The sequence below is a fragment of the Fundulus heteroclitus genome, chromosome 7, assembly GCF_011125445.2.
Source record: "Fundulus heteroclitus isolate FHET01 chromosome 7, MU-UCD_Fhet_4.1, whole genome shotgun sequence".
Lineage (NCBI taxonomy): Eukaryota > Metazoa > Chordata > Actinopteri > Cyprinodontiformes > Fundulidae > Fundulus > Fundulus heteroclitus.
The window spans coordinates 23,959,340-23,972,390 of NC_046367.1; the positions used below are offsets into that span (position 1 = coordinate 23,959,340).

Below are 13,051 nucleotides of genomic sequence, written 5' to 3' on the forward strand. Positions count from 1 at the left end.
ATACTGATGATTGCCAAATCTGTGTATTTGGATGGGAACGCAAACACGGATACAGGTTCACAGTTTAAATGATTTATTGAAATGAGAGGGAAGGGGTAGTGTAGATGGCTCAGGGTGAAAGGATCGTCTCTGCAGAGACCGTTGGAGGATGGACAGGAAGGTGGTCCTTCACGCCATTGGTTGGTTCAGGTTCCACAAGTGAGGTAACTGAGGCTGGCTGGAGATTGCAGGAGGCCTGCGGAAACATGGATAGATCATGAGACTGGTCTGGATCTTGCTGGAGATCCGAGTGATTATCAGGAGTGAGTCAAGGATCAGCTTGGACAGCAAAGAAGATCTTGTGGGGGAGGACATGGCAGGATTAGCAACACAGAGATAACTCATGGAAACAGAGGCTGGCTTGGTCCTGTTTACCATGCAGAGTGAACCAATGCTCTGACACATTTTGTCTGTCTCCAGGTTCTGTTTATGCTTTTGTTGATTGGCGCTGATAGGAGACACCTGTGGAGAAACGGCCTGTCAGTCACACCCTGCTGGGAAAGTGAGTAAGAACAGCAAACAGAACCACACTGATCTGTACACAGATCTGTGCTCCTGACAGTAATGTCATTGGTGAGTGAGCTCAGGGGTAAACATAGCAGTAAAAGCTCTTTAAAGCTACAAAGCTTTTAAGCATCTACATGACACTGATTTTATTAATTTTAATAAATTATTGGATTGGAACTCTACATCAGCTAGTGTTTAATCCTAAATCATTTGTATCAGGGACACAAAATCCTTCATACAGCCATCGATAATATTTATATTTGCATTCATTGTTATTTAATTGAAATGTCAGCCTTTATTGCTTTAAATTATGTCTATAAAAAGACTAACCCATTTAAGATCAAAAGTTTATACTATTTTGAATGCATCAAACTTTCAGTTTATCTTTGTTTAATAAATGTTTACTTGGTGAAATATGAAGTGTGCTTTAAAAACTTGGGTTCTGATTTAAATAAATTTAGAACCTGTTATAGAGCAGATCATAAATATGTTAAAAAAGATAGCTACAACTTTAACTCTTCCCGACCAGTAGGTGGCAAACTCATGCTCACCTGCTCTTATGTCGACCTTCAATTGTAATTTGCTAGCTGGCAAGAACTGAGCTATTTTATACACTGGAGTGCTGATTTTGCCTAAAAACTGAAGTCACTGGCTGCCATCTTGCTACTCCCTACTCTCACAGAATCCCACAGGATTTGGTTGCAACAACAAGCAGTTTTCTGGCTGTGTGAAAACGTTTCACAGGTAATTCTACATTCAGTGGATGTACTAACACTATTAACTACTAGGAAATTAGGTGCTGAAATATTTTACATGTTATTCATATTAAATATATATATATATATATATATATATATATATATATATATATATATATATATATATATATATATATAAATAAATAAATAAATAAATAAAATGCAAAATATTTCAGCACATTACTTTTTCAGTACTTAAAAGTTTTAGTGCATAACATAAAAGTATATGGCATTTGACACTTTAAAAGTCTTAAGCCCCCCCTGAACATGAGAAAATCCTCGTTATTCGATGCTGTAGCGCACATATTCCCTAGTTACTGGGGGAAAATAGGGAGTACCAATATGGCGGCTGGTGGCTTCAAAGCGACATGTTCTAACAGCGGGCTATTAGCACTCCAGTGTATAATAGAGCTCAGTGCTGGCAACAGGGCCGCCAAATAGCATTAGCAAACATTTAACTTACCTGTACAGAAAGAAAGCAGCAACCTCCGCATGACTTCTGAGCCCCTTTGCTTCCGTAAGTCGCCACCAATGCTCAAAAGCTTGACCAATGTTGACTGTCGCTTTGCTTCTTTTTTGGTCTGCTTGAATCTGAGAAATGTAATGCTGAGGAAAACCCACTCCTTAGCGCTATCACAGAGCTACTACGATCTGGCAATGCCTGAGCTCTGGCTCACGTTAATTCAACGTACTGTTACTGTTGCCAATAGTAATAGTTGATTCTGCACCAATAAACTATTGGTGCAGAATCGACACGTCGACATTGTCATCGTAACCAGAAGTAAACATTTATATATTTTAGACTGGTCAAAATGTATAAAACAGTTATGTATACACTATATATTTATTTTCTATAAAATTAAGAATTTTATTCTGCACCAATCTAGATCCTGCTGGATCCTCAGCAGGATTCTTGAGGGGGCATGGGAGTTTGCCCAACCAGTCTACATGTGCTTTGTGGATCTGGAGAAGGCATTCGACCGTGTCCCCCGGGGGATCCTGTGGGGGGTACTCCGGGAGTATGGAGTACCGGACCCTTTAATAAGGGCTGTCGGGTCTCTGTACGACCGGTGTCAGAGTCTGGTCCGCATTGCCGGCAGTAAGTCGGACTCGTTTCCGGTGAGAGTTGGACTCCGCCAAGGCTGCCCTTTGTCACCGATTCTGTTCATAACTTTTATGGACAGAATTTCTAGGCGCAGCCAAGGTGTTGAGGGGATCCGCTTTGGTGGCCTTAGGATTGCGTCTCTGCTATTCGCGGATGACGTGGTCCTATTGGCTTCATCAGGGCGTGATCTACAGCTCTCACTGGAGCGGTTCGCAGCCGAGTGCGAAGCGGCCGGGATGAGGATCAGTGCCTCCAAATCCGAGACCATGGTCTTGAACCGGAAAAGGGTAGAGTGCCTTCTCCGGGTTGGGGAGGATGTCCTGCCCCTAGTGGAGGAGTTCAAGTATCTTGGGGTCTTGTTCACGAATGAGGGGAAGATGGAGCGGGAGATCGACAGGCGGATTGGTGCAGCGTCTGCTGTGAAGCGGGCGCTGTACCGATCCGTTGTGGTGAAGAGAGAGCTGAGCCAAAAGGCGAAGCTCTCGATTTACCGGTCGATCTACGTTCCTACCCTCATCTATGGTCACGAGCTTTGGGTCGTGACCGAAAGAACGAGATCCCGGATACAAGCGGCTGAAATGAGTTTTCTCCGTAGTGTGTCTGGGCTCTCCCTTAGAGATAGGGTGAGGAGCTCAGTCATCCGGGGAGGACTCAGAGTAGAGCCGCTGCTCCTCCACGTCGAGAGGAGCCAGTTGAGGTGGCTCGGGCATCTGGTCAGGATGCCTCCTGGACGCCTCCCTGGTGAGGTGTTCCGGGCACGTCCCACCGGGAGGAGACCCAGGGGAAGACCCAGGACACGCTGGAGGGACTACGTCTCCCGGCTGGCCTGGGAACGCCTTGGGATTCCTCCTGAGGAGCTGGCCCAAGTGGCTGGGGAGAGGGACGTCTGGGCCTCCCTACTGAAGCTGCTACCCCCGCGACCCGACCCCGGATAAGCGGAAGACAACGGACGGACGGACGGACCAATCTAGATGTTCTGTTGATGTTGTATTTTTGAAAAAAAATAGTTATTAAAGGCTATAGCTAAAGTTATAGCTGTGGCCTTTAAAATCAATATCAATAAATAAATGAAAGAGAGTTTCTTTCTTTAGTTTTACTAATCCATAAAAGGCATGTATTATTCCAATGTATAAGAACAAGATGTTTATTGTCATTATCACAATTACGTAATTATCATTACCAAGAAATATTTTTTTAACATCCCAATTCTGGCAAGGGTCGAATTCTCAACTTGATCAACACTTAAGTACTGTTTCATGACAGGCATTTATTTATTAAAACATGATTTCTTAGCTCCTAAAACCATGTATGAGATCCATTACCCTTAATAGTACATTCAGACCAAATGCCTTTTAAATATCAATGGTATCAGGTTGACATGCAAAGTCTATGGTGGACGCGCTTCAGGAGGCATCAAAAGGTTTTTTCATGATTTGAAGCTTTTAGCATGTTTTTTGCTGCAAATTTGGTGTAACGTGTGTTAAGCGCCTCCAGGGCAGTCAGCACTAGAGTTGGAAAATCTGAACTTTTGCAGCTGGAGTCAACCAATCAGAGAACCATTTACTCAACGGTGTGTTGTTGCTGTGAAACTCCACAGACTTTTTACTTACACAGGATAGGTCTATGATGTTGTATTCTGTTATTTTTCTAGTCTGCTTCTCTTACTGGCTTCCATGTTTGTAAGCTGCTGCTGTTTTGCCAAGATAAAATACCAAATGCTGAGCTCTGTTTTGAGACCCCTAGAAACTCTCATATGATTGGCTCAGGAATCAGGAAGTAAACGTGGGCTACACTCTGAACCAACGTAGTTCCTGACCATACCTCTAGATTTGAAAGGAGAAAAACTTGACAAAGACATTGTTGATGGAGAGGACTGACTGTTTATAAGGAATGTTACTCCCATCGTGGGTGAGAAATGAGAATGATTTAGGTTGATTTTACAGTAAATATCTTACTTATTGCTCCTTTAACTTTTTCTCTACAAAACAGACATTGTCATGATTTCTGGGAATATATGTCATCACCAATGTGTCTCAGTCTTCAAACGTTTTTCATGGTCTGAAAGGAAAATGAACATATGTTGCACCTTGTCTTGAATAGTTAAAGCACCCTTAAAAACCTGAATCTGCATTTTTCTCGAAAAAGAAAGCGCAGCCTTTGACATAGTTTCCCTCTCTACCCTACTCCATAGACACTCCATATACACAACTGTCATCACTCATACTCCCCTAGCCTGGTTTCAATCCTATCTTTCTGGCCACACTCAGTTTGTGTAGATTAAGTCCTATCATTCCAACTCCTCTCCAGTTACCACCGGTGTTCCCCAAGGCTCTGTCTTGGGACCCTTACTGTTTATTACTTACATTCTCCCGCTTGGCAATACCTTCAGGAAATTGAACATCAATTTTCACTGTTTTACAGATGACACCTAGCTCTACACTGCAAAAAAGAACTAAAAGTAAGTAACATTTTCTTGAAATTAGTGTATTTTACCTTGATTTGAGCAGTTAAATAACTATTTGCCAATGGAATTATTATATTTACCCCTAAAATAAGATAGTTAGATACCTTGCACCTGAAATAAGATAATGGAGATTAATTGTTCCTATTTTTAGTGCAAAAAATCTTATCCCATTGGCAAATAGTCTTATTTACCTGGTTAAATCAAGGAAAAATACACTAATTTCAATACATTTTTACTTACTTTTGGTTCCCTTTTTGCAGTGTATCTTTCCTGTAAACCAAACTCTTTACTCCCACCTCCTTCATTAATCTCCTGCTTAACGGAAATAAAATTTTGGTTCACCTCCAACTTTCTTAAACTGAATACTATACAAGAAAGTGCAGAGTAAGAAAGGTGCATTCACTGTATATAACTGAACGCACCTTTCCTACTCTGCACCTTCTTGTATGAACCGATGTGGCAAGTGAATTTCTCCATTGTGAGATCAAAAAAGCCTATCTTATCTTATCTTATCTTATCTTATCTTATCTTATCTTATCTTATCTTATCTTATCTTATCTTATCTTATCTTTTCTTATCTTAATAATGACAAGACCGAAATCCTCCTAGTGGGTACCAAATCTACATTATCTAAAGCTGACAGTTTCTCCCTTTTACATTTGACAACTCGGTAATCTCCCCCTCACGTCAGGCCAAGAGTCTGGGGGTCATCCTTGCATACGTTGTCCTTCTCCTCTCACATTAACAACCTTACTTGCTCTGCTTACTTTCACTTACGCAATATCAATCGCCTTTGCCCCTCTCTCTCTCCCCTGGTTCCACCTGCACTCTCGTTCATAGTCTGGTCACATCCCGCATCGATTACTGTAATTCTCTTCTTTTCGGTCTTCCTCAAAAATCCATTCACAAAATTCAGGCAGTGCAAAACTCAGCAGCTCGCATCATTTCTAGAACCCCCTCTTTCCATCACATCACCCTTGTCCTGCAGCAGCTCCACTGGCTACCTTTCAAGTTCAGAATTACTTTTAAAGTTATTCACAATCTCTCCCCTCCATATCTCTCTGGTTTACTTCAAATTTCTACTCCCTTTCGCATACTCCTCTTCTACCACTCACCTTGTGGTTCCTTCCGCCCGTCTTAGCACCATGGGGAGCAGAGCTTTTTCTCAGTCTGTGCCCACACTCTGGAATTCACTCCCCCCTGACATCTGCAATACCGAGTCTTTACCCTTGTTCAAATCAAAACTCAAAATCCACATGTTCAAGATTGCCTTTTCATTATGATATTCTGTTTCTTTCCAGTGTGCAGTTTGTGTTTTCTTTTCATTATGATGATGTTGCTTTTACCACTTATTGTTTTTACCTGTAGTGTCCATGAGTGTTTTGAAAGGCGCTTGAAATAAAATGTATTATTATTATTATTATTATTATTATTATTATTATTATTAGTTGTACACTGACATTTACCAATTGGGTAAAAGCTATTCTAAAATAACTAAGCGGCAATTACCAGGCTTTTGGTAATGGCTTTACAGCACAGTGACAGCGCTTGCTTAACATCCTTTATAACAATCATATACTATATAAATAAACATTCCAAAGCACTTAAAGAGCTGAATATCTGTGCCACGTTTTTATTAAGTAAACTAATATTTATCTAGACCACGCTTGTATTTTGTATTAGCCTTTAAAAGCAATTGGCTTTCTGTTTAAACCAAGCAAATAATTAAAATAAATGTGTGGTTGCATAGCTGGTAATGAATTCTTTTACAATTGAGGCTATATTGTTATAATGACCATCTGATATGATTCAAAAACAGTTATGACTCAGCTTTAATGCAGTTTATAATGAAACAACTGTCCAAAAAGACACATCAACAGCTTAAGTCTAATTAATTTATAGAAAAACTAACACAAAATCACAAAACCTTTGCATAAATAAAGAAACATACAACAAAACATTTCTAGTTTTACATACATAGGTACAAAGAAAATTAATGAAATGGTTGCGAAACTCACCATTGTACAAAAGAGATTGAAACGACGTATTCACAAAACCTTTAGAGCAACTGATTCCAGCACATTAAAGTTGTTTAGATCTGAAAAGTATCCAACAAACCAGCAATGTTTTCATGATACCTGAAAAACAACAGACTACTTTTTCTTTCCCTACTTTTTAGTCACGCTCTATGAAAAACAACAACATTAAAGCAGTGAACTGGTACGCCCAGCAAGACTCAATAAGTGTGAAAAGTTGCATATGAATTGCAGAAGTAACTGTACATCTAAATCGCTTCCTTTTTTGCAAGTATATCAAGTCAACCTATTTTTAGAGTCATGAGACATATCATCAACAAGCTGCAGTTCAAGTTTCCAGTAATGGGATCCAAATAGTGCAAACTTCATGTTTGTTGCATGGTGTGGAAACAATCATCTCATTCTGCATGTGTATAAAACAACGGAGATGATCGTAGATTTCAGGAGAAATAGAAATAGTACCAACACTATTACCTTACTGGGAGAAGAAGTAGAGGTGTTGGAGGAGTATGAATACCTCGGTGTTCACCTAGATAACAAACTGAACTGGAGACGTAACTTTGAAGCTGTCAACAAGAAGGGACAGAGCAGACTGTATTTCTTGAGGAAGCTTAGATCCTTCAGGGTTTGCAGCAAGATGCTGCAGATCTTCTATAAGTCTGCTGCGGAGAGTGTGATCTCCTCTTGCCATCGTCTGTTGGGTAGCAGCATCAGAGCAAATAATTTAAAATAGCTCAACAAACTAATAAAGAAGGCTGGCTTTGTTCTGGGGACCCTTCTTGAACCTCTGGAGATAATTGTGCAAAAACTGATTCTTCAGAAAATGAAAAATATTATGGACAACGCTGAGCATCCTCTTTGTCAGACTATTGTACAACAACAGTGTCTTCAGTCAGACACAAAGTAACCTTTATAATACGAGATGCGTTAGCATTTAATTTCCCTTTGCGATTGATAAAATATTTTTGAATTAAACTGAATGTTATATCAAAGCAGTGCACCTTTAATATACTAAAATTAGTTTTTGTTCAAATCTACTGCTATCGACCAGCAATGGCCAAATATATGTAAAATTACTACAAAAAGCAAAAAAAAACACAAAAAAACAACAACAAACAAAAAAAACATACTAACACTACCAATATTAATAATAATAATACTAATAATGATAATGTTTTTGGGCAAATATTTGTATTTAGCATAACAATGCTTCTTTGGCAGCGTACTGTTAGAAACCCTATTTGTCGTCTTCTTAACTGTGGCACATTTGTGAAGGAAATGCATTTATGGTTTCAACAGCAGAGTTAAGTAGGTGGGTTGCACCCAGGAAAAATCCTCTTTGAGGAAGCCAAACAGCTTTTGGTGGAGGCAGTATGAGAATCATCTCTCTCACTAGAAAAAAAAAAAAAGGGGCCTCTGTTTGCAAAATAAATAATAATAATAACAATAATAATAAATTCTTCATATGTATTGTTTCTCCAGACTTCCATCATTCAAATCTAACATGAGATATCAAATAAGTGTCATGCGTAAAATAATGTGTTTGTCATGGGCAGAGATTATTTGACAATTTTCCCATGGGCACAACACACATATTTAGCTCTCCTAATCAACCCAGAAATGTATTTTCCATACAAATGTGGCACTGTATTAAAGGTAAATTAACAGATTTTCCAGAGGTACACTATTTGTTTCCAAGAAGCATTGTTGAAAGAAGAAATAATTAATCAACCACAAATTGCCTCACATTTTTGGAAACTATACATTGTGATCCCTTCAGAGTGTCTCTTTAAAGAGATTGCTATATTGTTTATGGCTCTCAGTAGCTAACACGCTCCTGAGGCTGAACCAGAAATACTGTTGAGCCTGGGGGTTTCTCGGCCACTCGAGGACAGACCGCTTGTACAGTCTTTTTCGTAGGCGCAGATACTTGGAATTGCAAGATACTTTCTCCAAAAAAATCAACACGATGACATCATTTTTTTCATCCATCAGTCTTTGGTGTGCCATGTAGAAGGCTGTCCTGAAATTACCTCCGTTGATGTATTTTTTGGTGAGAATGAACACAGTCCTCTTGCTCTTGTGGATGCTCTGGGAGAGGTTGTCAATCAAGGGACAACCAGGGATCCAGTCTCGCTCCTCCAGACACAGAGTCAATTGATGGTCTCCGCGCTCCTCCAGATTAGGGCACATCTCCTTCATTACCCACTCTGACACTGCAGGATCATTTTTGTCATACATCACAAAGGCATCATAGACCGCACTCTGAGAATATAGACGGCGATAGCCTTTTAGTTTAGCCCTACAGAAGTGATAAATATACCAGACGTCCCACAGGAAGAGGTGACTGGAGATGGACACAGTAATGAAGCTAAGGAGGACAGATGTCATGAGCGTATATAGGATGATTGACAGGAAGGAGTACTGGCAGGCCTGCAGGTCCACTGAGACCACAAGATTACCTTTTTGCACTCCTGGAGAAGCACAGGTAACGTCTATTCCCAGTCGGGGGATGGTCACTGTGGTTTTGTTCAGCCATGTGATGAACCAAGAGGCATTACATGTGCACAGGTAGTTGTTTTTGTGCAGAAGCAGCTTCTCCATCTGGTTAACGACGTTATCTGGGAAGCTGGATTGCTCAACGTGCTTTATGAGATTGAAGCTAAGATCCAGATATTTTAATCTAAAAGCATCCTGGAGGAAATTGGGTGTGAGTTTTAGGATTTTGTTGTCATGCAAAATAAGTTTCTCAAGTGATGTGGTACAATTTGACAGCATTCTTGGGACAGAGGTTAGATAATTTCCGCTAAGGTCTAAGACTTTCAGAAAACGCAGAACTTGTAGTTCCCCCCATGCAAAAAAGTACAGTTTGTTCTTTCTAATGTAGAGCTCAGCCAGCTTGTCTGGCAGACCACTGAAGACTTCTCGTCGAACTGAACGAAGGTTGTTGGCAGAAATGTCAAGCACTCTCAGATTAAGTATTTTTTTGAAATAATTGATGTATCTTGTGTCCCCATCTCTCCACATCAAATCCAACCTGTTGCCTCTGAACTCTAACTTCTCTAAAGATTCACTTTCCATTTCTGTGTTGGTGGAAGTAGAAATCTTGTTGTGATTCATCATCAGTGTCTTTAGCTTTTTTAAATTCTTAGTGAAATTAAGCATGTGAGTCAAGCCCTCTGATTCAAAATAGTGGTTGTTTTTACTTATATCCAGAATGACCAGATTGCTCAGCTCTTTAAAAGCAGTGAAGTACAGCAGGTCCAGGCGGTTTGATGAGAAGTCCAGGTATTGTAAATTAGTCAGATTGCTAAACTCAGATCCATTCAGGCTTTGGCTCATTGCGTTCCCAGACAGATTGAGGCACCTCAACTCCTTCAGATTTAAAAACCTTGAATGCAAGAAAAATATGTTGTTTCTACTCACATCCAAGGTTTTGCCAAAATTGCTGCATTCCTTCTTAACAAATAATGTAACAATTCCAAGTTCCTTATCTTTGTATTTGCAGCTGCGGGCATATTCATCATATCTGAAGTAATGGATCTCTCTCACTTCCTTGTTTTGGAACTGCTCAGCAGCTGACATGGGGGACCACATCACCGGCTCCCCACCTTTGAAACTAAACACATTTTGAGCATCAGAGGGAGAGGATATTTTGTTATCAGACAAACTGATTATTCTAAAGCTTTTTAAGTCCATCAGAATGCTGAGGTTAGCCATTTTGATAAAGTTTGTGCCGAGATCCACAACCTCCAGATTTGGTAGAAGTTTTAAGGGAGCAATGCTTTCTGGCCTTAGTTGCTGGAACACATAACCTTTTAGCCTGAAAATTTTAAGAGACTTTAGGCTGGAGAAACTGCAGCTCAGCCTCAGGGATTGAGGATACCGCTGGAGCTCATAGTTAAAAGACAGGTCCAGTTCTTCTAGTTTGCCCAGGAAATGAGGGAAGGTGGTGGACCCAATATCTCTGGCTAAAAAATTTGATGAGAGGTCAAGCACGCTCAGATTCTTTGTGCTACTAAACCATTCAGGTAGCACATATGTCAGGGAGTTACTGTGCAAACGTAACGTCTTTAGCTTTGTTAACATTTTAAAAGCTCCCTTACTGATATTTAGCGGTGCGTTATTCGGGCATGGGGTGCATGGGAAAGGGGCGTTGTAGCATCGAGGACAATTCCCACTAACATCTAAAATCTCAAGGTTTGTTAAGTTTTTGAAATCCTCGTCAGATACCTGTTGAATGTTGTTGTTGTAGAGATACAGCTCTCTTAAGCTTGTAGGCAATCTACAGGGAATAAAGGATAAGTTGTTTGACTTAAGAGACAGTAATGTTAAATTTCCCAGTTCTAAGAATGCACCATCTTCTATACCATAGGATACATTGCAGGGGTTACGATAATAGCAGTTTTGTCCCAGGTAAAGCACCTGAACATTTCGGATCTCAGAAAGGTTTTTCTTGGAAATATAAAAAATATGATTCACTTCCAAACTCAAAAGGACAAGGTTTGAGGGCAAGCCTTTAGGAATGCTGTCCAGCTGATTCCCATCTAGATACAGTGCCCGCAGATTCCTTAGTGCAGTAAAGGTATTATCCGCAATTGTCACGCTCTTTGTGCACATGTTGTCCTTCGGGCCGATTTTGATGGGCACGCAGTTGCACCTCATGTCAATCTCTGTCAAGTTGTCCAGACCCTGAAAGGAGGTTGAGTTCAAATTTGGAATATGGTTGATTGTGAGAGTCAGGTTGGTGGTCTCTCCAGGGATGGCGACGGGAACTTCCTTGAGACGTCTTTCAGTGCAGTCCACTTTCACCGCAGTCCCGTTATGGACCTCGCTAACGTCACATGGTAGAGTTTTCGGGTAAGAGATGCCGCTTGTTGTTGGAATGCAATATGAGCCCAGGGCCAGCAGGGCCGCACACATCTGTACAAAAACAGATGACTTCAGGACAAAATTTTACATGGGGCTAAATATATATAAAGATATTAAGGAATGCAACAAAAACACATACTTTTCAACGTTTTGCACGGTGTGTTCCAGTGATTTAACGTTTAATCGAAAACTAATAGATTTAATAATTAATCTGACTACAGAATGTTATATAGACTCATTACACACTAACAAATCTCAGCTATTTATTTCTGTCCATTTAGATACAGTAGTTGTAGTTTTTAGCTAATGTCAAACTTTAGTCTCTTAGAAAATTGAAAGAACCTTACAATGATCTACCAAAAAGTATGTCAATATGTACAATATATGCACATCATACTTCCTCAGGCCTCTTTTTGCATGATTTTTTTGTCATAAATTATATTTGTAATGGAGACATTCACCGTGTGGTGAGGTATTCCTGAAGCCCAGGTATATTTAATGGCAATCTTTATCTCAGCATTGTTGGTTGTGGTGTATCTTATTTTCCTGTAGAAGTAGTAGATCCAACCACAGTTTGTGCCTTGCAAATATTTTCTGAACTCTTGGGCTTTTTGTCACAGTCCCATCAAGGTTACTTTTGTTCCTTCTTCTTGTACAATTTTCTCTTCCACTCATCTTTCTGTCAATATGACTGGATGCAGTGCTCCCTGAAAAGCCAGCTTCTTTAGAAAATACCTTTTTTTTAACCCAGCAGTGGTCTGCTGGATAATTGCTGAGTCAACAATCATCCAAATGATTGAGTTAGTCATAGTCAAATATACAATATTATATTAACTTTTTTTATTGGCCTTTAGTAAAACTAAAAAAAAGATCATTTAATCAATCAATCAATGTAATCAACAGCTATTAACAGTAAATTTACATAAATAAACACTTGAAATATGTCACACCAGTGTGTAATAAATCTATATATGTGCTGTATTTTCTGAATTAAATTACTGAAATATTTATTTTGAATGATAGTCTAATGTATTGAGGCATATCAGTACCATACAAAAAATCTGATCTAACCACCACTCATTTAGCGGGTTATAATATAACATCGGTTATAATTAAATATATAAGAATATATATCACTTACCAGGTGGAGGGACATTATTTTTGCAGGAGTTTATAAATATGTCTTGCTGCTGTTGGCAATACAAGAAGAATGCTGATAGAGCTGCATTGCCGACAATCAGCTCTGGAGTCACAGCCTGAAAGTAGCAGG

The 13,051-nt window shown here is 39.7% G+C and overlaps 1 protein-coding gene and 1 long non-coding RNA gene across 3 annotated transcripts; both read right to left on the reverse strand.

The window, feature by feature from the left end:
* Window positions 1-69: 69 nt before the first annotated feature.
* Window positions 70-7,998, reverse strand: LOC110369180. Of its 2 annotated transcripts, none has more exons than XR_002428785.2 (3): window positions 6,892-7,998; window positions 415-501; window positions 70-235 (listed from the first exon to the last, which is right to left on the reverse strand). It is a non-coding gene; the product is annotated as an uncharacterized LOC110369180 (long non-coding RNA). The 2 variants fall into 2 exon arrangements; XR_004931389.1 differs by lacking the exon at window positions 6,892-7,998 and adding an exon at window positions 1,768-1,906.
* Window positions 7,999-8,353: 355 nt separating this feature from the next.
* tlr7 (toll-like receptor 7) lies at window positions 8,354-13,018 on the reverse strand. Its single transcript, XM_012873245.3, has 2 exons — window positions 12,923-13,018; window positions 8,354-11,832 (listed from the first exon to the last, which is right to left on the reverse strand). Exons 1-2 carry the CDS (start codon window positions 12,935-12,937, stop codon window positions 8,686-8,688), a joined length of 3,162 nt encoding a protein of 1,053 aa, XP_012728699.2. The 5' UTR covers window positions 12,938-13,018; the 3' UTR covers window positions 8,354-8,685.
* Between the last annotated feature and the right edge of the window lie 33 nt (window positions 13,019-13,051).